General features: G+C 48.2%; 2 protein-coding genes and 1 non-coding gene across 3 annotated transcripts in view; 1 reads left to right on the forward strand and 2 right to left on the reverse strand.

The window, feature by feature from the left end:
- Positions 1 to 680: 680 nt before the first annotated feature.
- LOC138971902 (protein mono-ADP-ribosyltransferase PARP11-like) lies at positions 681 to 5,570 on the forward strand (the record flags this gene model as incomplete). The annotated part of the gene is given in 3 exon segments (XM_070344740.1): positions 681 to 826; positions 1,520 to 1,671; positions 3,067 to 5,570. Coding segments are annotated over 3 exon segments (918 nt in total), but the record flags the coding sequence as incomplete, so codon positions are not given.
- Positions 5,571 to 5,702: 132 nt separating this feature from the next.
- Positions 5,703 to 26,793, reverse strand: part of LOC138971901 (uncharacterized) — a 41,481-nt gene continuing 20,390 nt past the window's right edge. The window contains exons 5-14 of the mRNA XM_070344739.1: positions 19,215 to 19,343; positions 17,820 to 17,936; positions 17,161 to 17,324; positions 16,637 to 16,886; positions 15,807 to 15,932; positions 14,065 to 14,253; positions 12,695 to 12,930; positions 9,671 to 12,157; positions 8,914 to 8,995; positions 5,703 to 8,612 (exon numbers count right to left, since the gene is read on the reverse strand). Of these exons, the coding sequence (XP_070200840.1) occupies positions 8,211 to 8,612; positions 8,914 to 8,995; positions 9,671 to 12,157; positions 12,695 to 12,930; positions 14,065 to 14,253; positions 15,807 to 15,932; positions 16,637 to 16,886; positions 17,161 to 17,324; positions 17,820 to 17,936; positions 19,215 to 19,343 (4,182 nt within the window). The 3' untranslated portion in view covers positions 5,703 to 8,210. The remainder of the gene's footprint in view (positions 8,613 to 8,913; positions 8,996 to 9,670; positions 12,158 to 12,694; positions 12,931 to 14,064; positions 14,254 to 15,806; positions 15,933 to 16,636; positions 16,887 to 17,160; positions 17,325 to 17,819; positions 17,937 to 19,214; positions 19,344 to 26,793) is intronic.
- Trnar-ucg (transfer RNA arginine (anticodon UCG)) lies at positions 14,644 to 14,716 on the reverse strand. Its single transcript has one exon. It is a non-coding gene; the product is annotated as a tRNA-Arg (tRNA).

Genomic DNA, 26,793 nt, shown 5'->3' on the forward strand with positions numbered 1-26,793 from the left:
ACAGGAAGCGACTGAAGCTAACAGGCTGAGCGGATATATCCGTACCTTGTCAGACAGAGCCATATGAGTGGGTACAGATATGTATACACATATCCATACCTGGGAGACAATGAGTTTAAAGGGGGAGAGTCTTAAGGGGGGGGGGGGGGGGTCCTTAAAGGGGGGTTTGATTGTATCAATATCTTCCACAAGCGCTTAGAACTGTACGCGCTATATAAGCTTCCTATTGATTGATTGATTGACTATCAGGCCTTACCTTACTTTCCCTCACATTTAACCTTTGGGATAGTGAATGTTTGATTGTATCACTATCAGGCCTTACCTTACTTTCCCTCACATTTAACCTCTGGGATAGTGAATGATTGATTGTATCACTATCAGGCCTTACCTTACTTTCCCTCACATTTAACCTTTGGGATAGTGAATGTTTGATTGTATCACTATCAGGCCTTACCTTACTTTCCCTCACATTTAACCTCTGGGATAGTGAATGTTTTGTTGTTTTCTGTAATTAAACTTTAGAATTAGCAACCTTCCTTTTTGTAAAAAAAATATATTCAAATGAATCGGTTGAAGTCAGTCAGTCATTGTTCACTTCGACCGCTATCGCAGACTGTCTCGATCAGTGTAAAATGTCATATTTTGGTTAAAATACAAAATGGTAACTGTGCTGTTTGCAGAGTGTGATGGCCTCGCTGGTGGAACCCAACACAGAAGAATATGTCAAGGTCACCTTTCACTTCCTCTCCTCCATGATCTGGCCGCAAACTGAGGTCACACGCATCTTCCGCATTCAGAATCCGTTCCTATGGCAACACTACATTCTGTAAGTATTCACTTCTCTTTGTAAATTTGCTAGCCCTGTAAACACGATTGAAAGTTTTTGGACGATTTCTGAGCTACAGCGATGATTAGTCATGCGTGACAGCAGCGTGTTTTGAGAGGCACTCAGCGATAACCACTTGACCTGGAATACAGCATGAACATTCCATTTTTGTTCTCATGAGTTCACATGGCTAGCAGATTTAGGCCAGTGGTCGTACTCAAATGAAACTTAGGCAGTACACGTACTTGTATCAATCATTTGTCTGTATAAGGCAGGCGAAGTCATGCATTTTTTGCATGAAAGTGAACAAACCTGTGGCCGACTTTAAAACCTTTATCCAAACGATTGCGTAACACCTTCTTACAATCTAACATTTTACCCGAAGTATGTCTGGTACATAGGCATACTATCCTGAAAGTTTCAAGCAATTCCCCAGGTCATTGTTAAAATACAGCACTTTTTAATTGGGACCTTATATTTTTGTCAGGTTGATTTTGGGGGATAGCTTTGTTTGAGCGATGTTCCCCTATAAATGAAATCTTTGATCCGAAAAGTGTGCCAAATAGCAAAGTTGATTGCCTTAAATGGCTTGGCAAAGATTGAATGTAGTGACACAGAAATGAATGATTTTGTTGGGGTGCAACATTTGTCGCAATAATGTTTGTTGCTCATTTTGTGTGGTGACGGTTGCAGAAAGCAGCAGGAAATGCAGGCAGAGAACGAGAGACAGGCGGTGGCTGAGGAACATCTGTTCCACGGCACGCGGGTCAAGAACATCGATGCTATTTGTCGCAAGGGCTTCGACTGGCGTGTCTGTGGTCGCCACGGTACTTTGTACGGGCAGGGTAAGGAACAGTGTTGACTGTTTGACACCAAAAGCTGTCACTGACAATTCAATTCTTAATTTACAATCCATGCCTAATTTTGGAGTTTTTAACAATAACAGCACTGAGAATTTAGTTTTTTTTAATGTTTTGTGTTTGTATGTTGTTCTTCCTTCCTCCTTCATGGGCCAAAACTCGCATGTTTTTATGTGTAAGACAGTTTTTACTCTACCATTTAGGCAGCCATACACTGCTTTTGGGAGATGCATGCTTGGTATTTTCGAGTTTCCATAACCCACCGAACTCTTACGTGGATTACAGGATCTTTTTTATGCGCACTTGGTCTTGTGCTTGCATGTACACGCGAAGGGGATGACCTGGGACATCAGAAATATCTCCATCCTTAACTCACCAGGTGCGGCCGGTGTCACAAAATAAAAACTCTGCTGAACAATCCCTCTCAATGCGGTCAATGTGCATGCGCCAATCTTGGACGTTAGGGTAAGGGTTAGTGTTCGGGTTAGGGTTAGCAATCTGCTCGACTGTTCACAACCTGATTAATCTTCCCATGTAAGCGCATGCGCGTTGACTGCATTGAGAGGGATTGCTCAGGCAGAGTTTTTATTTCGTGACACCGGGATTCGAACCCATGATCTTCCTTAAATTAAAAAGAAGAAAAATTTGATTTTTGAGCAGGTGGTCATCTACATTTGTGCTTTTTTTCAATAATCTTATGGTTAGACGTTGCTAAAAAAAGTTATATGTCAGATGATGAATAAACCATGGGGAAAAAAGTTATGTAAAAATATATGTACATTTTTTATTTTTGGGGGGGAAGTGTTAGTAACACTTCCAATGTTTTGTTTTCCATGTGCAGAGACCATGTGTTTTGCCTATAAATATTGACCAATCAAATTCACGTCACCATGCTGACAGCTACACCCACACAATCACATTGACGTCACCATGCTGACAGCTACACCCACACAATCACAGCAACAGCTTGACACTGGGTAGTGGAGCGCTGTCCACAATTTTTTTAAACGAACGAAATGCATGATATTTGAGAGGAGTTTTGCCCTCAGCATTTTCCAAATTAGGATATCCTACTACGCTGGAATACTCCGTGAATTTTCAAACGGCTACCCTGGCTTCGTCTTTCCTGATCGAAGGGGGGTGTAATGTTGATATTTGTAGGTAATAGACTCAGCATTTTCATGGTCAAATGTCGATTTCTGTATAAAAATGTAGACAAGGACCTTTAAATACCTGCTATCAATGAGTATTTTATCAATGCTGTCTATGTTTTCAATTTGAGACACGTCAACTGGGCGATGATCTATTTTAATTCTACTTTCTGTTGTCAGGTGTAGACTCCTTGCCTCGGCTGTGATACATTGTGTGCGTTGGTTTCAGGGTGCTACTTTGCCCGTGACACCAGGTACTCGCACCGATACAGCCCCAAGTCCAGCGACCATCACGACCGCTCTGACCTCCTGCTGTTAGCAGTTATGTCACACCGACAGGCACAGGGAGCAGTGTGTGGCCCATCAGCTGGCAGCAACTCAGGTTGTGGGCCTGTTCTAAGCGCTGGCACACAATGCCATTCTGTTTCCCATGGCAGCTTCCCCGCCACGCTACAAAGAGACGGCTACGTGCCTCCAACACCAGGATTTTCACACCCACAGTCCAAAGACAGCTTCCCCGGCGCATCTTCACACCCACAGTCCAAAGACAGCTTCCCCGGCGCATCTTCACACCACACAGGTGGCTCCCCCCATCAGCAAGGGGCACCACTCCGCTGGCCAAACAGCTTGCACTACATGTTTGTGGCCCGGGTGCTTGTGGGAAACGCTGTGCGTGGTCACGCCGACTATCGTCACCCCCCAACCGTCCAGCCCGGTAACCCGCTGAGCAAACAATACGACTGTTGTGTCGACTCTGTCGCGGACCCCAAGATCTTTGTGGTGTTTGACAGCAACCAGACCTACCCCGAGTATGTGGTGGAGTACAGCTACAGTGCCAGCGTCACTTGACTGTTCTGTGTGTTTGACAATGACAGCAACCAGACCTACCCCGAGTATGTGGTGGAATACAGCTACAGTGCCAGCGTCACTTGACTGTTCTGTGTGTTTGACAGCAACCAGACCAGTATGTGGTGGAGTACAGCCACAGTGCCAGCGTCACTTGTCTGTTCTGTGTGTTTGACAATGACAGCAACCAGACCTACCCCGAGTATGTGGTGGAATACAGCTACAGTGCCAGCGTCACTTGACTGTTCTGTGTGTTTGAAGAGACGGGTAGAACTGTGTTGCCTTGACTTAACCTTGACTTAACCTTGACTTAACCTTGACTTAACCTTCGCCCGACCGGGTTATCGACTACACACGGAAGACATCGTGGGGCCGTGCGGACCCATGCTTCTCAAAGAAGGAAAAATATATAATTTATTTATATGGGAGATTTATATATAGCGCTTGACATTCTCTAAGCGCTTTAGATATTAATTTCTGCCATGTGAGAAGGAATTTTTTACACAATATATATCGCGCATCCACATCGGCCAGTAAATCTCAAGCCATTACGGCGAATATTTACTTTTCACGGCCTATTATTCCAAGTCACACGGGTATTTGGTGGACATTTTTTATCTATGCCTATACAATTTTGCCAGGAAAGACCCTGGTGGCTGAGAGCTCGGTGTCACACTGCAATGCTGTCTGGTGGCTGAGAGCTCGGTGTTACACTGCAATGCTGTTTGGTGGCTGAGAGCTCGGTGTCACACTGCAATGCTGTCTTGTGGCTGAGAGCTCAGTGTCACACTGCAATGCTGTCTTGTGGCTGAGAGCTCGGTGTCACACTGCAATGCTGTCTTGTGGCTGAGAGCTCGGTGTCACACTGCAATGCTGTCTTGTGGCTGAGAGCTCGGTGTCACACTGCAATGCTGTCTTGTGGCTGAGAGCTCGGTGTCACACTGCAATGCTGTCTTGTGGCTGAGAGCTCGGTGTCACACTGCAATGCTGTCTTGTGGCTGAGAGCTCGGTGTCACACTGCAATGCTGTCTTGTGGCTGAGAGCTCGGTGTCACACTGCAATGCTGTCTTGTGGCTGAGAGCTCCGTGTCACACTGCAATGCTGTCTGGTGGCTGAGAGCTCCGTGTCACACTGCAATGCTGTCTGATGGCTGAGAGCTCGGTGTCACACTGCAATACTGTCTTGTGGCTGAGAGCTCGGTGTCACACTGCAATGCTGTCTTGTGGCTGAGAGCTTGGTGTCACACTGCAATGCTGTCTGGTGGCTGAGAGCTCCGTGTCACACTGCAATGCTGTCTTGTGGCTGAGAGCTCCGTGTCACACTGCAATGCTGTCTGGTGGCTGAGAGCTCCGTGTCACACTGCAATGCTGTCTGGTGCCTGAGAGCTCGGTGTCACACTGCAATGTTGTCTTGTGGCTGAGAGCTCTGTGTCACACTGCAATGCTGTCTTGTGGCTGAGAGCTCCGTGTCACACTGCAATGCTGTCTGGTGGCTGAGAGCTCGGTGTCACACTGCAATGCTGTCTTGTGGCTGAGAGCTCAGTGTCACACTGCAATGCTGTCTTGTGGCTGAGAGCTCCGTGTCACACTGCAATGCTGTCTGGTGGCTGAGAGCTCCGTGTCACACTGCAATGCTGTCTGGTGGCTGAGAGCTAGCTCGGTGTCACACTGCAATGCTGTCTTGTGGCTGAGAGCTCGGTGTCACACTGCAATGCTGTCTGGTGCCTGAGAGCTCGGTGTCACACTGCAATGCTGTCTGGTGGCTGAGAGCTCAGTGTCACACTGCAATGCTGTCTTGTGGCTGAGAGCTCGGCTGACTTAGGCTGAGGTCACACATTTGCTTTGACTCCGTTTGGATTGCATCCTGAATAAACTGTATGGAACTTATGCTGGTGTCAAATATTTGTTTGCATCCCGAATAAACTGTACGGAACTTGAAATGTTGACTTCGTTCACAGGAGGTTGACATAAAACTTTTAAAGACCTTCCACTAACTAATAGTCTTTAAAGGTGCGTGGCAGATGTATCTCTAGTTTCTTGTGCTGGATACGCTAAAGTTAGCTCTGAGGGCTTCTACCGTAACAAGGCTTGCAGTCTCCTGGAGACGGATGTTGGCCTTTAAATTAAAGAGATTAAATCATATTTATGACATAAACAACAATAAAAGGATAAAAAAAAAGAATCAAAATTATGAAACTCTAATCTTAGGGCGTCGGGTTTGTCGCAGAAAGACATATCCTCTTCTTCTTCTTCTTCTTCTTCGTTCCCTAGACATATATCCATTCTGGAAAGAAAATTCCACCAGGAAAACATGTATGTTTTTAAAGTGATTGTATTTCCAAATAGTGAAGGTTACATTAGTTGTATCTTAGAGCATCAAGAAATGAAGTTAAATCACATTAAACAAAATAGAATGAAATTGGAAAAAATGAAATGCAATTGACTTGAATGTCAAAAACCATTTAAACACAGAAAAACTTGTGCAGTAAGAAGACATGTTATACTGTGCAGCTGTCAACCGTTCTGTTGTTATACTGTGCAGCTGTCAACCGTTCTGTTGTTATACTGTGCAGCTGTCAACCGTTCTGTTGTTATACTGTGCAGCTGTCAACCGTTCTGTTGTTATACTGTGCAGCTGTCAACCGTTCTGTTGTTATACTGTGCAGCTGTCAACCGTTCTGTTGTTATACTGTGCACCTGTCAACCGTTCTCTTGTTATACTGTGCAGCTGTCAACCGTTATACTGTGCAGCTGTCAACCGTTCTGTTGTTATACTGTGCAGCTGTCAACCCCTCTGTTGTTATACTGTGCAGCTGTCAACCCCTCTGTTGTTATACTGTGCAGCTGTCAACCGTTCTGTTGTTATACTGTGCAGCTGTCAACCGTTCTGTTGTTATACTGTGCAGCTGTCAACCGTTCTGTTGTTATACTGTGCAGCTGTCAACCGTTATACTGTGCAGCTGTCAACCGTTCTGTTGTTATACTGTGCAGCTGTCAACCGTTCTGTTGTTATACTGTGCAGCTGTCAACCCCTCTGTTGTTATACTGTGCAGCTGTCAACCGTTCTGTTGTTATACTGTGCAGCTGTCAACCGTTCTGTTGTTATACTGTGCACCTGTCAACCGTTCTGTTGTTATACTGTGCAGCTGTCAACCGTTCTGTTGTTATACTGTGCAGCTGTCAACCGTTCTGTTGTTATACTGTGCACCTGTCAACCGTTCTGTTGTTATACTGTGCAGCTGTCAACCGTTCTGTTGTTATACTGTGCAGCTGTCAACCGTTCTCTTGTTATACTGTGCAGCTGTCAATCGTTCTGTTGTTATACTGTGCAGCTGTCAACCGTTCTGTTGTTATACTGTGCAGCTGTCAACCGTTCTGTTGTTATACTGTGCAGCTGTCAACCGTTCTGTTGTTATACTGTGCAGCTGTCAATCGTTCTGTTGTTATACTGTGCAGCTGTCAACCGTTCTGTTGTTATACTGTGCAGCTGTCAACCGTTCTGTTGTTATACTGTGCAGCTGTCAATCGTTCTGTTGTTATACTGTGCAGCTGTCAACCGTTCTGTTGTTATACTGTGCAGCTGTCAACCGTTCTGTTGTTATACTGTGCAGCTGTCAACCGTTCTGTTGTTAAGCTGGAGATTTGGCAATACAAAATAAAAAAAAACACCAAGAAATTTTTTTGTCTAAACTTACTGAACACTATGACAAAAAGACAGAAAAGTTTTGCTCCCTGTGAGAAAACAAAGTGGAAACATACAAACAACAGAATGAAACACTTTCATTCTCCATCGATAACAGTTATTATAAAATATAAGCGTAGTGCGTACATAGTTAAGAATGCATGACTGATTTTGAATTAAAACTTTTGATGGTGAAGCTAGTGCAAAGCTTAAGTAGAAATGTAAGAAAAGTACAAACACACAACCAAAATACAATGTATGATTGATCACAAGTTCAGTATTACAAATCGTTTAAATACAATGCCAAATTAAACACAAGTTCAGTTTTCAGGCTGTATTACAAATCGTTTAAATACAATGCCAGATTAAACACAAGTTCAGTTTTCAGGCCGGTTTACAAATCATATAAATACAATGTTAAATACAAGGTGATTTTAAATTGCATAGATTTGATTTCCTTTTTTTTTCTCCTTAACATGTTGTTATTGTCAGACTTATTGTTCTGTCTTCACCCTCTCCCATATGTACTGTACACACATTAATGGGGGTTTGGAATTACGATTTGTGTATCGATTCAACATGGGATTTCCCTTATTCAGCCACATGACGTCGAAGGCTGTCCAAAACTCCTAGCCGAGACTACAAAAGAGTGCAGTTTTGGGTGCATTCAATTGTGAAAAATAAAAGGAATTCTATTTAAAAACGGATCGATACATAAATATCATTTGTATTTGTGACCCACATATGACAGTTGACACAGATTTCGACAGTCATTGTTCACCTCGGGGAGGAAAACGGACTGTCTCGATCTGTGTCAAAAAAACGTATCGAGTGGGTCAGTTGAGTTTAGTCCTGTTGCCTGATTTCTGAGTACGCGTCAGACATATTGCTGACGTCAGCATCCCACTCTGCGTCACCCATCAGACCGCGTGACGTCACTCGGGTATGCTCCTGTAACTCGGAGGCGACGGTGGAGTCGTCCCACCCCTCATCACCATCACCATCACCATCATCATAGTCGTTATTATGCGCCTCTTTGATGTTGTCATTTGCGGCATCGTTGGTGATGTGAATGTGGATCGACTCGTACTCTCCCAGGTCTTGATGTGCGGGGAGGGGTGTATGTGTGTGAGTGGCGGGGGTCTGGCTTCCGGTGTGCTGATCTGACTGACTGCCGGGAGTTGGCGCTGTGGAGTCGTCTGTTTCCGAGATAGTTCCTGATTGGTCATTCAGCTGCTCCTCTGCCTCCTGGTTAGAAAACAAACATCATCATCATCATCATCATCATCATGATCATCATCATCATTATCATCGTCATCAGGTACTAACATCATCATTATCATCATCAGGTACAAACAGCATCATCATCATCATCATTATTATCATCGTCATCAGGTACTAACATCATCATCATCATCATCATCATCATCAGGTACAAACATCATCATCATCATCATCATCATCATCATCATCATCACCAGAATACGTTGCGTTGTGAACCAAGCAAGCAACCAAGCACACCGAACCAGAGAAAGAAGGAAGACGTCACCATGAGAATCCGTTGTGAGCGTTTGAGGCTGGACTCCACTTCATCCTGACTGAGGTACTCCTGCTCCACCTCGTCAGACATCCTGACGTCACACACAGCATGCACATTACACACACGTTAATTTATTAAAACCACAATACACACACTACATACATAACCACACATTACACACACATTACACTCGTAACACCGCGAGGGAAACTCTTATTCTCAACTCTTAGTTGGTAACTTCATTTTGACGCAAGGTTTTCATCCCCAGTATTGAGCTACTGATATATAGGTCATATAGTACTTAGTATAAGTAAAGGAATACAACTCTGTGAGTGTGTGTGGCAGACAGCTAAAGACAGAGGGCTTCATCTCGTGTATGAGAGGGAGTGGCTTCCCAAATAATGAAGGCAGTGGAACAGGGGATGGCCGGGCTGGGTGAGGGTGTCTGGTTGTAGGTGGCGTTGTCCCTCAGATGCAGTTAACATTTAAGATTCGAGAGGGGTATTTTGGTTTTCTCCTTGAGACAAAAAGTTATATTTGTCGGGTAAGTGAGGTCTTCCGGGAACCCTGGACCCCCCCCCCCCCCCCCCCTCATTCTGCCCTGAGGATGAACACAGACATAGACACCAGCAGAGACAGTAACTTTGATGTAACACAGACATAGACACCAGCAGAGACAGTAACATAGACACCAGCAGAGACAGTAACTTTGATGTAACACAGACATAGACACCAGCAGAGACAGTAACTTTGATGTAACACGAACCTTTCCAGTGATGGTCTCCTGTAGTCTTGGTGAAGCGCCTCAGACAAGGAATCACAATCATCCTCCTGACTGTCACAATCCTGACCTTTGAACCCCAACTCAGTCTGAAGGTCACGACCTTGGCACTCCGTCTGCCCCTCAGGGTCACTGCCCGCGACCTTGCCATCCCGGTCAAGGCCAGGAGAGAAAGAAGGAGCAAAGTCTGGAGGGTGCGAGACAGAGGAAGCAAGGTCAAGGTCAGATGAAGCGTCGGGGTCAAGGTGAAGGCTGTTCATGGAGCGGTAAGGTTTGAGGAAAGAGGGCGAGATGAACTCGTTAGACTTGTGGTGGGGGCGGGGGGTGGGGGAGGGGGGCATGGGCCTCGCGGAGTCCCCCACTATCCCCTGTCTCCAGCGGTAAGGGCTCTTCGCGCCTCCCCTCAGTGACTGCGGCACTGCCCGCTCTGACGTCATCAGGTGGTCAGCAGCTCCCCCTTGCCCTGACGATTGCGGCCTTTGCGCGACGTGACGCGACACTGGAGAGTGGTTTGTTTGGATGGGCTGAGTGTCCTGCTTGGAGCCGTCCAGGCCGCCTTCACGAGACCTCCACGAGCTCGGCGTGCTGGGGGCCTGCTGGCTTTGTGCAGGGAGGTGCGCGGTATGGAGGCCTGCCTCATGGGACTTGGTCAGTGGGTTAGTTGCAGGACTGTCGTGCCGGTAGCGGTCAGTATGATGCACCATATGGAGGCCTGCTTCATGGTACTTGGTCAGTGGGTTAGTTGCAGGACTGTCGTGCCGGTAGCGGTCAGGATGATGCACCATATGGAGGCCTGCCTCATGGTACTTGGTCAGTGGGTTAGTTGGAGGACTGTCGTGCCGGTAGCGGTCAGGATGATGCACCATATGGAACCCTGCGTCGTGTGACGTGGTCAGTGGGTTGGCTGCAGGGGTGTCGTGTCGGTTACGGCCCCGGGGAGGTAGGTGCGCGGTGTTGAGATGGCCAGCGTAAGACCTGGCCACGGGGCCGCTCCTCCAGTACCGCTCTGAGTTGAGGTCGTCCTCCAGCTGACGGAAATAGCGCGCACCAGTCTGAGGGAACTGATACTCTGCATCATCGTCTGTAGCGTGGTGGTCACCTCTTGGTTGTGCATGACGCAGGCCTCTTGACTGGAGCTGTGTCCGCTGAGCTATCGAGGCCCTGAAGCTCGGGTCTCTGCTGTCAGGGTCGTGGTGACCCAGCACGTGCAGGTCGAGGAGAGAGCGCGCCAGGCGGTGTCTCATCCTGGCCACAGCGTGTGCCGGTGTCCCGCGTCCTGCCTCCCACCTGTCCCTCCCCTCTCCCCCTCCCCCTCTGTCCCAACTCGCTCTGCTGGGCAGCTCGCTTCCACTGTCTGACGTCACTTGGTCTCTGTGAGTGGATCTGACGTCATGACCGGCGATTGCAAAGCTTCGGTGACGGCGAACGTCAGGGTCTTGCGCGAGGTCGATATGACGTTGGAACTGCCTGAAGTCTGACCTAGCGGCGTGAGAAGGTACCGACGCTGCTGTGTTACTGTGGTGTTGAGGGCTGTAGTGACCCTGACCCCCTCGTTGTGACGGCGACTGGTCGGTGACCTTGGAGGTTGACAGGAGGTGCGACATGCACTGGAGCTTGACGTCGCTGGGCAGCGTGCTGTTGGACACGGCCTTGATCCTGTCGATCAGACTGTCCCACGGCGCTTCCGTCTCCATCACCTCGATGCCGGACTCAGACCCCGTGGCAACATCCGGGAACTCGTCCCGTCGCGTGGCAACGTCAGGGAAGCGGAACAAGTTGTCCTCGCTGTCCAGACTGTCGTCATGGTGACGGTGACCCCCAGAGGGAGTCTCCGCCCCCGGGGAGAGAGTGAGACGGATGAAACGCTCGTACTCAGCGTTCTCCACCTCCTCCCAACTTTGATCCTGCTCGCTCTTCGCACCTCGCTGTGGTTCTTCCTTCTGTCCGCTCCCGGCGTCTCTCGCTCCGGCAATCTTGATGTCCAGTCGGGGAGGTTCTTGGTACCGCAAGACTCCGTCCGCTCTTCTCGTTTCCTTATCGTCGTCGTTGTCGTTAAAACTGTCTTCTTCGTCAGCGCTCACGTCCTGCAGGCTGAAGTCGGTGCGGTCAAACACACTCATGTCGGCGTAGTCCAGATCTCCGGCGTCCGAGCTGGAGAAACTGCTGAACGACCTCATCGTGTCCAACAGTCTGGCCGGTTTGGGGGGCGGGGGCGGCAGAGGGTTCTGCTTTCTCGTTAAGGGTTCTCCGTGTAGAGTGGCCGCCTTGGCGCGTGTCTTGTCTCTGTTCCTGTCTTTGTCTCTTTCTCGATCTCTATCTTTGTCTCTGTCTCTGTCCCTGTCCCTGTCTCTGTCGTGAGAGGCGGACCCTATGTTGCCGTTACTCCCAGCCTCGGCTTTCCACTTGAAGATGGTGGACAGCAGCTTGACGGGGATACGGCGGCTGTACAGCAGTCTCTGCAGCAGTCTCAGTCTGAAATCACGTCACACAAACAATAACGGTCTGGTAACTTCTGTCTTTAGAAATAATACTAAGAAAAAATAAAAAATAACAACGAATTTTGAGGAGTTGTTCAATTCACTGGTGCAGTACAAATTCCTGTTGGTGGACGTTTGTCATATGACATGCTTTGCACCTTGACATGGGGTTCGATGATTACATTTACATTGACACTTTGTCCATCCTTTGTGGTGGGAGAAGCTACCTGGGACCTGGCTGTTACCCGAGGGCCAGAGCTCTGCATGGTCTTACACTGACACACTTTACCTGAAATTAAGAGACCTTCACCTTTACCTGGGACCGAATGACCTTGGCCTATAACTGAGACCGAATGACCTTGGTACATACCTGAGAGCAAAAGACCTTGGCCTATATCTGAAAGCGAATGACCGTGGCCTGTCATTGAGAGCGAGAGACCTTGACCTTTACCTGAGAGCGAATGACCTTGGTACATACCTGAGAGCGAATGACCTTGGCCTATACCTGAGAGCGAATGACTTTGACCTTTACCTGAGAGCGAGAGCCCTGGCCTGTACACGCAGTGGCTTTTCCACCTGTGGGGGGATGTGTGTGTCCAGCCTGACCAGGTGTTGCTGGCGGGGAGGGGGGTGTTTGGTCAGGAAGCTCGCCACCGCCGCCTGCCATTCCACGGGCATCTGGAGGATCTTGACACCTGCCGTCTCACCTGCCCGCTCCTCCAGTCCCTCAGGTAAGAACTTGAGCACCTTTCTGTACCACGTGGCGGCCTGCACACACCATGAGACTTCAAGTAGTGTACCTCGTGGCGGCCTGCAGAGACTTCAAGTAGTGTACCTCGTGGCGGCTTACAGAGACTTCAAGTAGTGTACCTCGTGGCGGCCTACAGAGACTTCAAGTAGTGTACCTCGTGGCGGCTTACAGAGACTTCAAGTAGTGTACCTCGTGGCGGCCTACAGAGACTTCAAGTAGTGTACCTCGTGGCGGCCTACAGAGACTTCAAGTAGTGTACCTCGTGGCGGCCTGCAGAGACTTCAAGTAGTGTACCTCAAGTAGTGCACCTCAAGTAGTGTACCTCAAGTAGTGCACCTAAAGTAGTGTACCTCAAGTAGTGCACCTCAAGTAGTGTACCTCAAGTAGTGTACCTCAAGTAGTGCACCTCAAGTAGTGTACCTCAAGTAGTGCATCTCAAGTAGTGCACCTCAAGTAGTGTACCTCAAGTAGTGTACCTCAAGTAGTGTACCTCAAGTAGTGTACCTCAAGTAGTGCACCTCAAGTAGTGTACCTCAAGTAGTGCACCTCGGGAAACATGCTTTCAAACTACATCACATGTTTGTTTTTAAAACGAGCACTTGTCTGTTATAAAAATAAACGTGTCGTATTTTCGCCACAGTCTCGGGAACATGCCCCTAATGGTGTAAACGTGAGGGCGTTAAAACATGTATCATCTTCGCCACAGAGAGATCCGCCCTGATATAGCCCTTCGTGGTCGGTTGGGCGTTAAGCAAACAAACAAACAAACAAACACAGAGAGATAAGGAAAACACGACAAGAAGCAGGCACAGCAAAGTTAAAAGCCGTGAAAAGGTTGCAGTCTTTTTCTCTCGCTGTGAAAGAAGCCAACTGCTGGTCTGATTACATTTTGAAGGTGGAAGATGTTCACAGTGACAAAGACGTCCTGTACCGCTGGCAGTCTCGCTGTAAAGTACGTACTTATTCAGCGTGATTTTTAAAAAAATTTTAATAGAAGATGGAAGATGTGTAAAAACTGAGTTATTGAGTGTGATCTCACCTTTTGAAAGAGAAGATGGAAGATGTGTAAAAACTGAGTTATTGAGTGTGATCTCACCTTTTGAAAGAGAAGATGGAAGATGTAAAAACTGAGTTATTGAGTGTGATCTCACCTTTTGAAAGAGAAGATGGAAAATGTGCACGGCGACATAGATGTCCTGCAGGCCTTGCAGTCTGAGCGTGAAGGGTTGCAGCGCTACCGTCAGCTGTCGCAGGATGTCCGTGACGTCACAAGGGGGCGTGGCTCTCTCCCTCAGTCTCTGCACATCTTCCAGAATCTCGGTGGCTTGGCTCAGAAGTTCCTGGAAATACAACGGATAGGGGGAACTTGCTTTGAAATAGCTTTATTAGAGAGAGAGAGAGAGAGAGAGAGAGAGAGAGAGAGAGAGAGAGAGAGAGAGAGAGAGAGAGAGAGAGAGAGAGAGAGAGAGAGAGAGAGAGAGAGAGATCGTGACAGAGAGAGTGCGAGAGATAAGAGAGCGAAGGAGAACAAGAATTGAATTGAATTGAACTTTATTTTACAAGGATTAAGATTTAAGGCTATGCCTTTTCTTACAATCTGTCCTTGGGACGGAACAAACTCACAATTATAAAAAAAGAAAGAAAAAAAGTTAACTGAACAACAAAAGGTGGGGGGAAAAAAATCGAAAGAACAAGAGCAAGAAAGAGAAATTAGAGAAAAAATGTTACGTCGACCCCGACGAGACTCGAACTCGCAATCTTCTGATTCGAAGTCAGACGCCTTATCCGTTGGGCCACGGGGCCTGCTAGAGACAAAGAGAGAGGGAGATGCATAGAAAGAGATAGAGAGAGAGAAGGACAGAGAGAGATATCAAATCAAATCAAATCAAATCAAATTTTATTTTTCGAGGGTTGTGGCATAAGCAATACAACGAGCTTTTTTTCAACCAGCCCTCGCCCAGAGAGGGGACAGACAGACAGACAGACTGACATATAGACAGACAGACAGACAGACAGACAGACAGAGAAGGAGGAAGGAGATGTTGCGCGGAGAGACTGAGACAGAGTCAGAGAAGAAGAGAGATGTTGAAACGGATGGAGAAGGTGTGTCAGAGAGCAAGATAAAGTCCCCCCCCCCACCCCCACCCCCTCACTTTGTAAATGTATCACCGAGGGGATACCCAAAATAACCCTTTCAAATGCTAACGTTTAACAGCATCTTCGGTGGGAACAAGGCCCCATAGAACCCCTGCCGGTAGCTCAGTTGGTAGAGCACTGGACTTGTGATCGGAAGGTCGCAGGATCGAATTCGGGCCGGGACGGACACGGGTCAACTTTATGTGCAGACCCAGAGACGGAAGCCATGTCCCACCCCCGTGTCATCACAATGGCACGTAAAAGACCTTGGTCATTCTGCCATAAGTGCAGGTGGCTGAATACACCTAAACACGCAGACACCTGGGTAGCGCGACTCCGTTGCTGCTAGCTTTCCACTGGGAGGAAGCGACCCGAATTTCCCAGCGATGGGACAATAAAGTAATGAAAATGAAAATGAAAAAAAAAAAGCTCAGCCCCTGTACACTGCCTTACTTTGGAAGCCCCTGTACACTGCCTTACTTTGAAAGCCCCTGTACACTGCCTCACTTTGGAAGCCCCTGTACACTGCCTTACTTTGGAAGCCCCTGTACACTGCCTTACTTTGGAAGCCCCTGTACACTGCCTTACTTTGGAAGCGCCTGTACACTGCCTTACTTTGGAAGCGCCTGTACACTGCCTTACTTTGGAAGCCCCTGTACACTGCCTTACTTTGGAAGCCCCTCCCTCTCATACATGAGGTCCAGCCCTGTTTCAACTTGCCCTGAGAAGAAAATACAAATATCTGTAGTGTGCCTACCTTGGCCGGCTCGTAGAGTGTGGTAGCGAAGTGCGTTCTGTAGAGCTCGGCCTGACTCAGCGTGCCGCCCACACACGGGTGTTCCGTCAGCAGCGGCTCGTAGTGTGACGTCACTCGCTTCTCGATCTGCACGTCACACACACGTCACACATACGTCACAGTGACACGTCACACACAGTGACACGCCACACAACGTGATACATCACACACAGGGACCACACTCTAAGTTTTGAGAGCTGATTTGTCTTCTTTGTCCCTGTAATAGACGAGGTTCGGAAACCTAGTAGAACCTACACCACAGACACCTCCCTAAATCAAATTCACAAAAGAAAGGTTCCAACGTTAAAATCGACACAAAATCTGAATAGCTAAAGCGGAACAAGCTCTGCATGACATTGGAAAGAACAGCGAATTCTGTATCCAAATCTGTCAGTTTTTGTTCACCTATATTATCTATCAATGACGTCATGGCATGCTGAACTGTGTGTGTCATTCTTCTCAAAAGCCATTCAAGGTGGGTTTTGAGGACGTTTTAGCGGGTAGCAAGACAACCAAACGGTACATTTCACTATCTCCTCAACGCATTGCGCCCCCCCCCCCTCTCTCTCTCTCTCTCTCTATCACCCGCCTCCCTCTCTGTGACCAAACACCCCCCCCCCCCCCCCCCCCCGCGGCTCTCTCTCTGTGACGTTGGATGCGTAGATACTGGGTGACGTTGGCCTCAATCGTCTCTCTCCCCCCTCTCTCTCCCGCCCCCTCTCTCTCCCTCTCCACTCCCCCCTCTCTCTCCCTCTCCACTCCCCTCCCTCTCTCTCTGTGACCAAACTGACCTCCGCGGCTCTCTCCCTGTGTCGCTGGATGTGTAGATGCAGGGTGACGTTCGCCTCGATCCTCTTCCACAGGTCTTCCAGCTCCCACTGCTTGGCGGCGAGCTGTGTGTACAGGGTGCGCACACACTCTCTGGCGTGCTGCACGTGCGTGTCGTGCAGGCGGGTCAACCAGCGCTCTCCGGACTGCGTGTTGTCCAGCAGGAGCAGGACCTGTTTGCTGCGGTCAAGAATCTCCTGGAAGTGGGCCTCGCTGGAAGAAAGCGCAGAGGTGTTATTTAATATTATTGCCTTCCAGCTGTGCCCGTTCTGTACGAAACCTCTTCAGTCATTTTCCGAACCATCCTTGGTCAATGGTTTGTCCACCTAGTATGACAAATGCGCACATAACATGTATTGTGTTGCACACACACACACACAGACACACAAGTGTTCACACGCGCTGCGGAGTGTGTGTGTGTGTGTGTGTGTGTGTGTGTGTGTGTGTGTGTGTGTGTGTGTGTGTGTGTGTGTGTGTGTTGACTAACCTGACAGTAAGCTGGTAGGACTGGGTGAGCTGTGTGAGCAACGCCTGGAGGTCGGTGACGGAGCAGTCACGTGTCTCGTAGTCGTGGAGCAGCTCTACGCGGTCAGTCAGGTCCGGCACCTTGCCCAGCACAGTGGTCAGTCTCCGCACACAGGGCGACACCGTCTGCACATTACACAGTACGCGCTACACGTTACAAGGTGCACGTCCAACGTTACGTGTTACACATTACACGTTACACATGAGAAATTACACGTTACACATTATAGGTTACGGAATACACGTTCCACGTTACACATTACACATGTCACAGTACGCGTTACATGTTACAATGAACACGCTCCATAATACATGTTACACGTTACATATGCGTTACACCTTACGCGTTACACTTTACGTATTAAACATTACGCATTACGCGTTAGAAATTAAACACTGACTACACGTTACACATGATACATTATGCGTTGCAGATTACACACAACACGCTACACACCATTACATTTTTTTTCAACAGAAACAGCGATACACGCCAAGGAGGGAGTCTTACCATTGGCGTACGTTTATTAAGGCTATGAACAGAAAGTCTGAGAAAAGACGGTCTTAAAGGAAAGGGAGTCTTAAAGGGAGGTTCCACTGTACATTATACAGTACACTTACCTCGTCAAGTTTCATCCAGGCCATGTGATCGTAGTCCAAAGTTCCCCCAAAGTCAGAAGTCAAATGGCAAAGGTCAACCTGACTGAACAGCTCTTGGTAGGTTTTCATCAACAACACCTGGAATACAGGACAACAAGAAATGGAAGATCATTTCACTAGCCGTATGCAACCACTTCATGTAAAGCACCGTGTAACTCGCCATGTATCTGTCCAGCCACTTCATGTAAAGCACCGTGTAACTCACCATGTATCTGTCCAGCCACTTCATGTAAAGCACCGTGTAACTCGCCATGTATCTGTCCAGCCACTTCATGTAAAGCACCGTGTAACTCACCATGTATCTGTCCAGCCACTTCATGTAAAGCACCGTGTAACTCGCCATGTATCTGTCCAGCCACTTCATGTAAAGCACCGTGTAACTCACCATGTATCTGTCCAGCCACTTCATGTAAAGCACCGTGTAACTCACCATGTATCTGTCCAGCCACTTCATGTAAAGCACCGTGTAACTCACCATGTATCTGTCCAGCCACTTCATGTAAAGCACCGTGTAACTCGCCATGTATCTGTCCAGCCACTTCATGTAAAGCACCGTGTAACTCACCATGTATCTGTCCAGCCACTTCATGTAAAGCACCGTGTAACTCGCCATGTATCTGTCCAGCCACTTCATGTAAAGCACCGTGTAACTCGCCATGTATCTGTCCAGCCACTTCATGTAAAGCACCGTGTAACTCACCATGTATCTGTCCAGCCACTTCATGTAAAGCACCGTGTAACTCACCATGTATCTGTCCAGCCACTTCATGTAAAGCACCGTGTAACTCGCCATGTATCTGTCCAGCCACTTCATGTAAAGCACCGTGTAACTCACCATGTATCTGTCCAGCCACTTCATGTAAAGCACCGTGTAACTCACCATGTATCTGTCCAGCCACTTCATGTAAAGCACCGTGTAACTCGCCATGTATATCTGTCCAGCCACTTCATGTAAAGCACCGTGTAACTCACCATGTATCTGTCCAGCCACTTCATGTAAAGCACCGTGTAACTCACCATGTATCTGTCCAGCCACTTCATGTAAAGCACCGTGTAACTCGCCATGTATATCTGTCCAGCCACTTCATGTAAAGCACCGTGTAACTCGCCATGTATCTGTCCAGACATTTACGCAGGGATTGCACCGAGTTCTCCCTTTCACTCACACTGGGAATCCCGAGAGGTTTGGATCACGTGATATAAGCTTTTGCTTGAGTTCGCGCCCCTACGTTTAATTCCCATTTATACTGTATTAGGATTTACTTGGATTAAATCTTGTTTAAACATAGAAAAGAAATGGAAAAAAAGGCCCGGAAAGCGTCTAACTGTCTCACAAGATGTGCCGTGTGTACCGACCTTGAAGAGCGGAATCTTGGGATGTTTCTTGCTGGGTTTGAGGCCCAGCAGTTTCTTCAGCTGTTTCGACCTGGTCTTGTTCTGAGGCTTCAACAGGTAGAGGGCGCTGACAGTGCCTCGACAGCTTAGCTGTTGATCAGTCAATCAATCAATCAATCAATCAGTCAATCAATCTTCATCACTACCCCCATCATCATCATCATCATCATCATCATCATCATCATCATCATCATCATCATCATCATCATCATCATCATCATCATCATCATCAACATCATCAGGGGCGGATCAGTTCATTTTATGGGGGGGGGGGGGGGGGGGGGTTACAAAATGTTACACGACACTTGAGATTGCCACAAGTTCTCAAATGTCGTATAGTTGTGTTCTTTTATTCTACGTCGCCCGTCTTCGCAGCAACAGAAAACAACTCGTCAAATTGAGTTCGAGGATTTATTCAGCATTCAATACATACAACTGCACAACGTAGCAGAACTCAAATAGAAGCTTTTGATGTACGTCAGAGAGAATGTCGCTAGTTTAGTCCATGCACGGCTCGTATAATGTAGTTGTATCGTGTTCGGTCTGGAATATTCTCGAGATTGAGTATTTACTATATATGCCAGCGCGATTTGTATGTAAAAAAGCTTCTATTTGAGTTCTGCTACGTTGTGCAGTTGTATGTATTGAATGCTGAATAAATCCTCGAACTCAATTTGACGAGTTGTTTTCTGTTGCTGCGAAGACGGGCGACGTAGAATAAAAGAACACAACTATACGACATTTGAGAACTTGTGGCAATCTCAAGTGTCGTGTAACAATTGGGGGGCCAAGCCAAGGATCTACGTTTAACGCCAAGGGTTTTCCAGTAACAAGGACTAGTGTCAAGACAGTCACAGGAGGTAGCCATCAATCGGGTGTATCCTGAGGGATCAGTATTGAGACTACGGAACCGTGGATTCGGTGTGACTGGTGAAGAGTTTGGTAATCGCCGCAGCTCGGTACGGTGAGCGACGCCGGAGTGTATCGGGATTACAGAGGTAAGCTGCCGTTTGGACGAGACGGACTTCGTCGCGGAGCTAGTGCATTAATACTACGAAATACGACTGAGGTACGTCGTGTACGTATCGTGAGCAGAGTGCGCCGTCACGTTAGACGAGGAGGGTGGCAGCCTGCGTCTACGAAGGTGAACAGCGACGAGAGAAGCATCGGAGGTGCAGTAGAGACTGTGTTCTTTTAGAAGACTACATTCGTCTACGTTCGGGGCTGTGAAAGAATACAGACGAACGCACCGGAAAAGACCAGAATGGCTGAGTTCTGGGGAAAAGGAATTGAACTGGGACTAAAAGGCAAGCAGTTGACGGAGTTCGTCGAGTCCCAGACACGACTGCTGGCGCAGCGTGAAGAAAGACAAGCGCAGCGTGAGCGAGAAGAAAAAGAAAGACAAGCGCAGCGTGAAGAAAGACAAGCGCAGCGTGAAGATAAAGAAAGACAAGCGCAGCGTGAAGAAAAAGAAAGACAGGCGCAGCGTGAAGAAAGAGAAAGAGAAGCACAGCGTGAAGAAAGGCAAATTGAGCTGAAACGCTTGGAGCTCCAGATAGAAATGGAGACGAAGCGTTTAGAGCTTCAGACAGAAATGGTGCGTGTTCAAAATGAGCACGAGGCACCACGCCAAAGAGATAACCAGCAGCAAATGTTACACAGGGCACCGAAACTTCCAGCATTTGCTGACGGGAAGGACCAGATCGACTGCTACCTTGCAAGATTCGAGAGGTTCGCTGAGAGTGCTAGATGGCAGCGCGACGACTGGGCGATTCAACTCAGCGCACATTTGACTGGGGCAGCACTTGAGGTCTACACTAGACTCTCAAATGATGACGCCAGAGACTATGATGTACTGAAGGAAGCTCTGTTGCGTTGCTACAACTTCACTGAAAGGGGCTACCGTCAACGCTTCCGCGAATGCCAGCCATTGTCTGGAGAGACACCGAGCCAGTTTGTGGAGCGCCTGTCGTCATACCTGCAGAAGTGGGTGGAGTTATCAGGTGAAGAGCAGTCATACGAGAGTCTGCGGGACTTGATCGTGAAGGAGCAGTTCCTTAATGCCTGCCCGAAGGACCTGGCGACCCGCTTGGAAGAGCAAAAACTGCGGGGTTTGAAGGACATTACTGATGCTGCTGAGCGTTATCTCATTGCTCATGGAAGGACCCTGGGGACGTCAAAGTCATCAAAACCTTTCCAGAAGAGCGGGAACCAGGGAAACCAACCTGCCAAGGGACAAACTGAGTCCGCACCATCATCCAATGAAGGGCAGAACATAACGTGTTTCCATTGCAATGCCAAGGGTCACCGAGTCGCCAACTGTCCCCAAAAGAAAAATAACGGACATGTCAATGACAAAGCGCAAGAACATCGACGGAGATATTACGACAACAAGAGGCAAACGAGCGGCTCGAACCAACAAGTATGTGCGAGCAGCGTCATACTTCCAAGGGCTGCCGAGCAAGTGGCTACACCATCGGACGTGGAAGAATGTATTTCTGATGGCCAGCTTCTACTCGCCAATGGCAAGTCAATCTCTGTCGTCGCCAGCGCAGCTGTGTCAGTGTCGAACATGCCCGTGTCGAAGGGATTTGTTGAGAAGCAGGAAGTGACTGTTCTCAGAGATTCGGGCTGCAATGGGGTCATCGTCAAAGAGGATCTGGTGCCAACAGAGAAGTTCACTTGTGACTTCAAGTGGACGCTCATGGCTGACAGCAAATGCGTGAAGGCACCAGTGGTAAAGATCCAGATCGATACTCCATACTTCACCGGAGAAGTTGAGGCCGTCTGCCTGAAGAAGCCCTTGTACGATCTATTAATTGGGAACATTGGGGGTGCGAGACGTCCTGATGACCCTGATGTCGAATGGAGAATGGGCGCAGCTCAGCCTGCTGTTGAGGAGGAAGACCCACTGCCATTCGCGAATGAAGATATCAGCGAACTGTTACGAGATGACAGAGCAACTGTGCATCGCCGCGACCAGCCGCAGGTTGTAAGCGCTGTGACGACCAGAGCCCAGGCGAAGAAGGACAAAACAACTACGCCACTCAGGGTCACCAACAGTTCTGCAACTGCTGTCGTGGACAGGAATCGGCTGATTCAGCTACAGGAAGCTGATTTGACCTTGACAAAGTACAGGAGTCGTCCTGTCAAGGAGATGACTAAGGGCGAAGGCACTGTGCACTTTGAAGTAAAGGCCAAGATCCTGTACAGAGTGTTCCAGCACCCGAGAGTCAACGGTGGGAAGCCATTACGTCAAGTTCTGGTGCCTCAACCACTTAGGCGCCAGGTGATGGAGGTGGCCCACGACTCTATTATGGGAGGTCACCTGGGTGTCAAGAAGACATCGGACAGAATCCAGGCTGCGTTTTACTGGCCAGGACTGCATGCAGATGTGACTCGATTCTGCCGATCGTGCGATATTTGCCAGAAAACCATACCTCGAGGAAGGGTCCCGAAAGTGCCGTTGCAGAAGATGCCTTTGATCGACCGACCTTTCAAGAGGGTGACCATTGACCTCATCGGCGAGATAAAACCGCCAAGTGAAGCGGGTCATCGTTGGGTACTGACCCTGGTAGACTATGCAACCAGGTACCCAGAAGCCGTGCCTCTGAAGAAAATTGACACCGAGACTGTTGCCGAGGCACTTGTGGACATTTTCAGCAGAATTGGGGTTCCTGAAGAGATCCTCACAGACCTGGGGACACAGTTTGTCTCTGAATGCATGGAAGAGGTCAACAGGCTGCTGAGCATTCGTCACTTGACTACGACACCCTATCACCCGATGTGCAATGGGCTGGTAGAAAAATTCAATGCGACGCTGAAGTCCACGCTGAAGAAACTATGCAGTGAGCAGCCAAAGCAGTGGCATCGCTACATCAATGCCTTGCTGTTTGCATACAGGGAGGTGCCACAAGAGTCCACTGGATTCTCCCCGTTCGAGCTGATGTACGGGCGGACCGTGAGAGGCCCGATGCAGATACTAAAGGAATTGTGGACGAAAGATGTGGACACACCTGAAGTGAAGAACAGTTACCAGTACGTGTTTGAGTTGCGAGAGAAACTGGAGGAGACTCTCGAGATTGCGAGAGAAAACTTGAGAAAGTCTCAGGATAGCGGAAAGCACTACTACGACCGCAAAGCCGTAAACAGGAAGTTTACACCAGGTAACAAAGTGCTGATACTGCTTCCCACTGATCACAACAAACTACTGATGCAGTGGAAAGGCCCATACGAGGTTGAGGCCGTGGTAGGGATCAACGACTACAAGGTGAATGTCGGCAAGAAGTCCAAGATCTACCACGCTAACCTCCTGAAACTGTATGTGGAGAGACCTCCGGAAGCAGTACAGGTCGCAGCAAGTGTGGAAGAACCAGCCGAACTAGACGAGTTCGACGGCGAGGAACTACTGGAGTTGGGAGACCTCCACAAGAAAGAAGGAGTGGATGACGTCAAGTTAGGACCTGACCTGACGGAAGACCAGCAGAAGGAGCTGCATGATTTTATGGGCGACTTCACCCATAGGTTCTCTGATGTTCCAGGCTCTACGTCCTTGGTCGAACATGAAGTCCACCTCACATCTGACGTTCCTGTTCGCTCAAAACCATACCCTATCCCGTTTCAGGCTCGGGAATCCTTGAAGAAGGACATCGACAACATGTTGAAGATGGGGGTCATCCGTGAGTCATCATCCCCTTACTCATCTCCCGTTGTTGTTGTCAAGAAGAAAGACGGTACAAACAGGGTATGCATTGACTTCAGGAAAGTGAACAAGATCACCGTGTTTGACCCTGAACCAATGCCGACGGCAACTGATCTATTCCGACAGTTGACCGGCAGTAAGATCTTCTCAAAGATCGATCTCAGCAAGGGATATTGGCAAATTCCTGTGCGCGAAGAGGACATACCAAAGACTGCCTTTGCAACTCCAGACGGAACGTATGAGTGCCTGCGGATGCCTTTTGGCATGGTGAACAGTGGTGCTACCCTTAAGAGGGGAATGCGGAAAATGCTCAAAGGAATGAAGAATGTTGTGTACTACTGGGATGATCTGCTAGTCCACACGGAGACCTTTGCGGAGCATCTGGAGACTTTGAGGGAACTGTTTTCCCGCCTGACAAAAGCCAATCTGACCGTGAGACCCAGCAAGTGCATTTTGGGGACCGACAACGTTGACTTCATAGGTCATTCACTGAAGGAAGGTCAAAAGGGGCTTTTGTTGGAAAACGTTACCAAGATCCTCAATGCGCCACGTCCTGAAACCAAGAAGCAGGTGCGATCCTTCCTTGGATTGGCTGGGTACTACAGAGAGTTCATTCCAAACTTCGCCGCCATAACGGCGCCTTTGTCGGACATGACCCGAAAAGGATGCCCCAACCGAATACTCTGGGGACCAGCTCAGGAGAAGGCATACCAGACCGTGCGCGACCTGATGTCACGAGACCCGGTACTACGCCTTCCTGATACTGCCAAAGAGTTCATCTTGCGTACAGACGCATCGGACGAAGGGATCGGCGCCATGTTGATGCAAGAACATGGAGGTAAACCGTTTCCGGTCAGCTATGCCAGCAAGAAGCTGTCAGGAGCCGAGAAGAACTACTCGACCATGGAGAAAGAGTGTTTAGCCATCGTGTGGGGAATCAAGAAATTTGAACTCTACCTCCAAGGGGTGAAATTCGTGCTTCAGCCTGATCACAAACCCCTCACCTACCTGAACTCTGCGAAGTTTGTGAATAATCGTATCATGAGGTGGGTGATGTACTTGCAGAACTTTGATATAGTCCTTACGGCAGGGCAATAACCCCTTGAAAAATACCTCGGAAAATGTTTTAATGGTTTTGGGTAGTTTAACTCCTGAAGTTTACAAATCCGCAGGATGACATCTTTAAATCCTTGGGCAAATTGAGAAAAAATTAATTATAGGAAAATTAGCAAATGTTGATTTTTTTGATTTAGACACAAAAGGCATTCCATAGAAAAAAGGGCTAGAATGGCGTCATAACTTCATGACGTCGGGAAAACGTAATGAGTAATATGACGACACGTACAGTATGGCCTGTAGTGTTGTCCGTGTCCGTACTTGAGCTCCTCTTCCAAGACAAAAAACAAAGGCATTTGACGTGTTTCATTCTGCTGAATGGAAACAATTTGCACATGAGTGTGTATGGAATTACATCCAGGCTGAGAAGATGTGAAACCTGTGTTATTCGTGGACTTGCGATTAGTGCGTATGGTGTTCCAAAGCACAGGTTTCACTGTCGAAGATAAAACTTGTAAATTGATCTTACAAAATGGCGGGCGATGATCAAAGAACATCGTGAGAGACTAGTTTTCTCCGATTTGATTGTTTACCAGACGATAGAGCTATTGTAGATGGAAGCGTATGCCATCTGGTGACAGCTGTTCATGAACCAGTGTGTTCGTAGGAGTGCTTGATTTCTCTGCAGAAGATCCATGCGTGAAAATCGGTGAAGTCTTTCAGCAAATGTTGCAGTTTGTAAGCGAGTGCTACAGGTGCAAAATCTCAAACAACATATCACGTGAGAGATATGAAACTTGGCTAACTAGAACCTCCAAGCACCAGTCCACATAAATCAAAAACTACCGCCCACATCAGCCCATTGCTGAACGTCCATCTGAAAAGGGCTGTATTGCAATTCTACGGGGATCTTCCAAATCTTGATCCAGTTGACTCCGGGTGGTTGTAGGATGGGCAGAAAACCGCCTGGAGTAGAACCTACACCAACTGAAGTCATGCTAATTTTGAAGTGTGGCTGTGGAGAAAGTTACCATGTGCAACGGCATGCTGTGGTCGCGCAGTCGGTCAAGGTGCGTGTGCCATCTTATGTCGATGTCTACTCCTTGGAAATTGCACAAATCCGCACTGGTCATCCATCGTAGTCATCCGCACTGGGCATGTGCAACAGTCACCTTCACCGGTCACCCGCACTGGTCATCTGGATCGGCCATCCACACTGGTCATCCTTTGCGGTCATCCGCACTGGTCATCCTTTTGTGATCATCCGCATCGGTCATCCGCACTATTCATCCTTCATGATCATCTGCACTGGTCATCCGCACAGGTCATCCTTCATGATCATCTGCACTGGTCATCTGCACTAGTCATCGTTCATGATAATCTGCACTGGTCATCCGCACTAATCATTCGCACTCGTCATCCGCACTGGTAATTTTTCATGATCATCTGCACTGGACATCCGCACCGGTAATCCGCACTGGTCATCTGCACTGGTCATCCTTCATGGTCATCTGCACAGGTCATCCACACTGGTCATCCGCACCGGCAATTCTCACCGGTCACCCGTACTGGTAATCTACATGACATCCTGCGTAATCATCGGGCGTTGTCATTTATTGGTCATCAGGAATAGTCATCCGCTACCATTTCGGCAATTGAAAAAAGGATCGATGGTGGCTGCCCTCAAACTGGAAACTCACTGCATGACCATGTCATCTTGTGTGGTAAACCAGCGTGGTCATCCCGCCTGGTCATCTGGAGTGGTAAACTACACATCATCCT

Source organism: Littorina saxatilis, linkage group LG7 (assembly GCF_037325665.1).
Source record: "Littorina saxatilis isolate snail1 linkage group LG7, US_GU_Lsax_2.0, whole genome shotgun sequence".
Taxonomy (NCBI): domain Eukaryota; kingdom Metazoa; phylum Mollusca; class Gastropoda; order Littorinimorpha; family Littorinidae; genus Littorina; species Littorina saxatilis.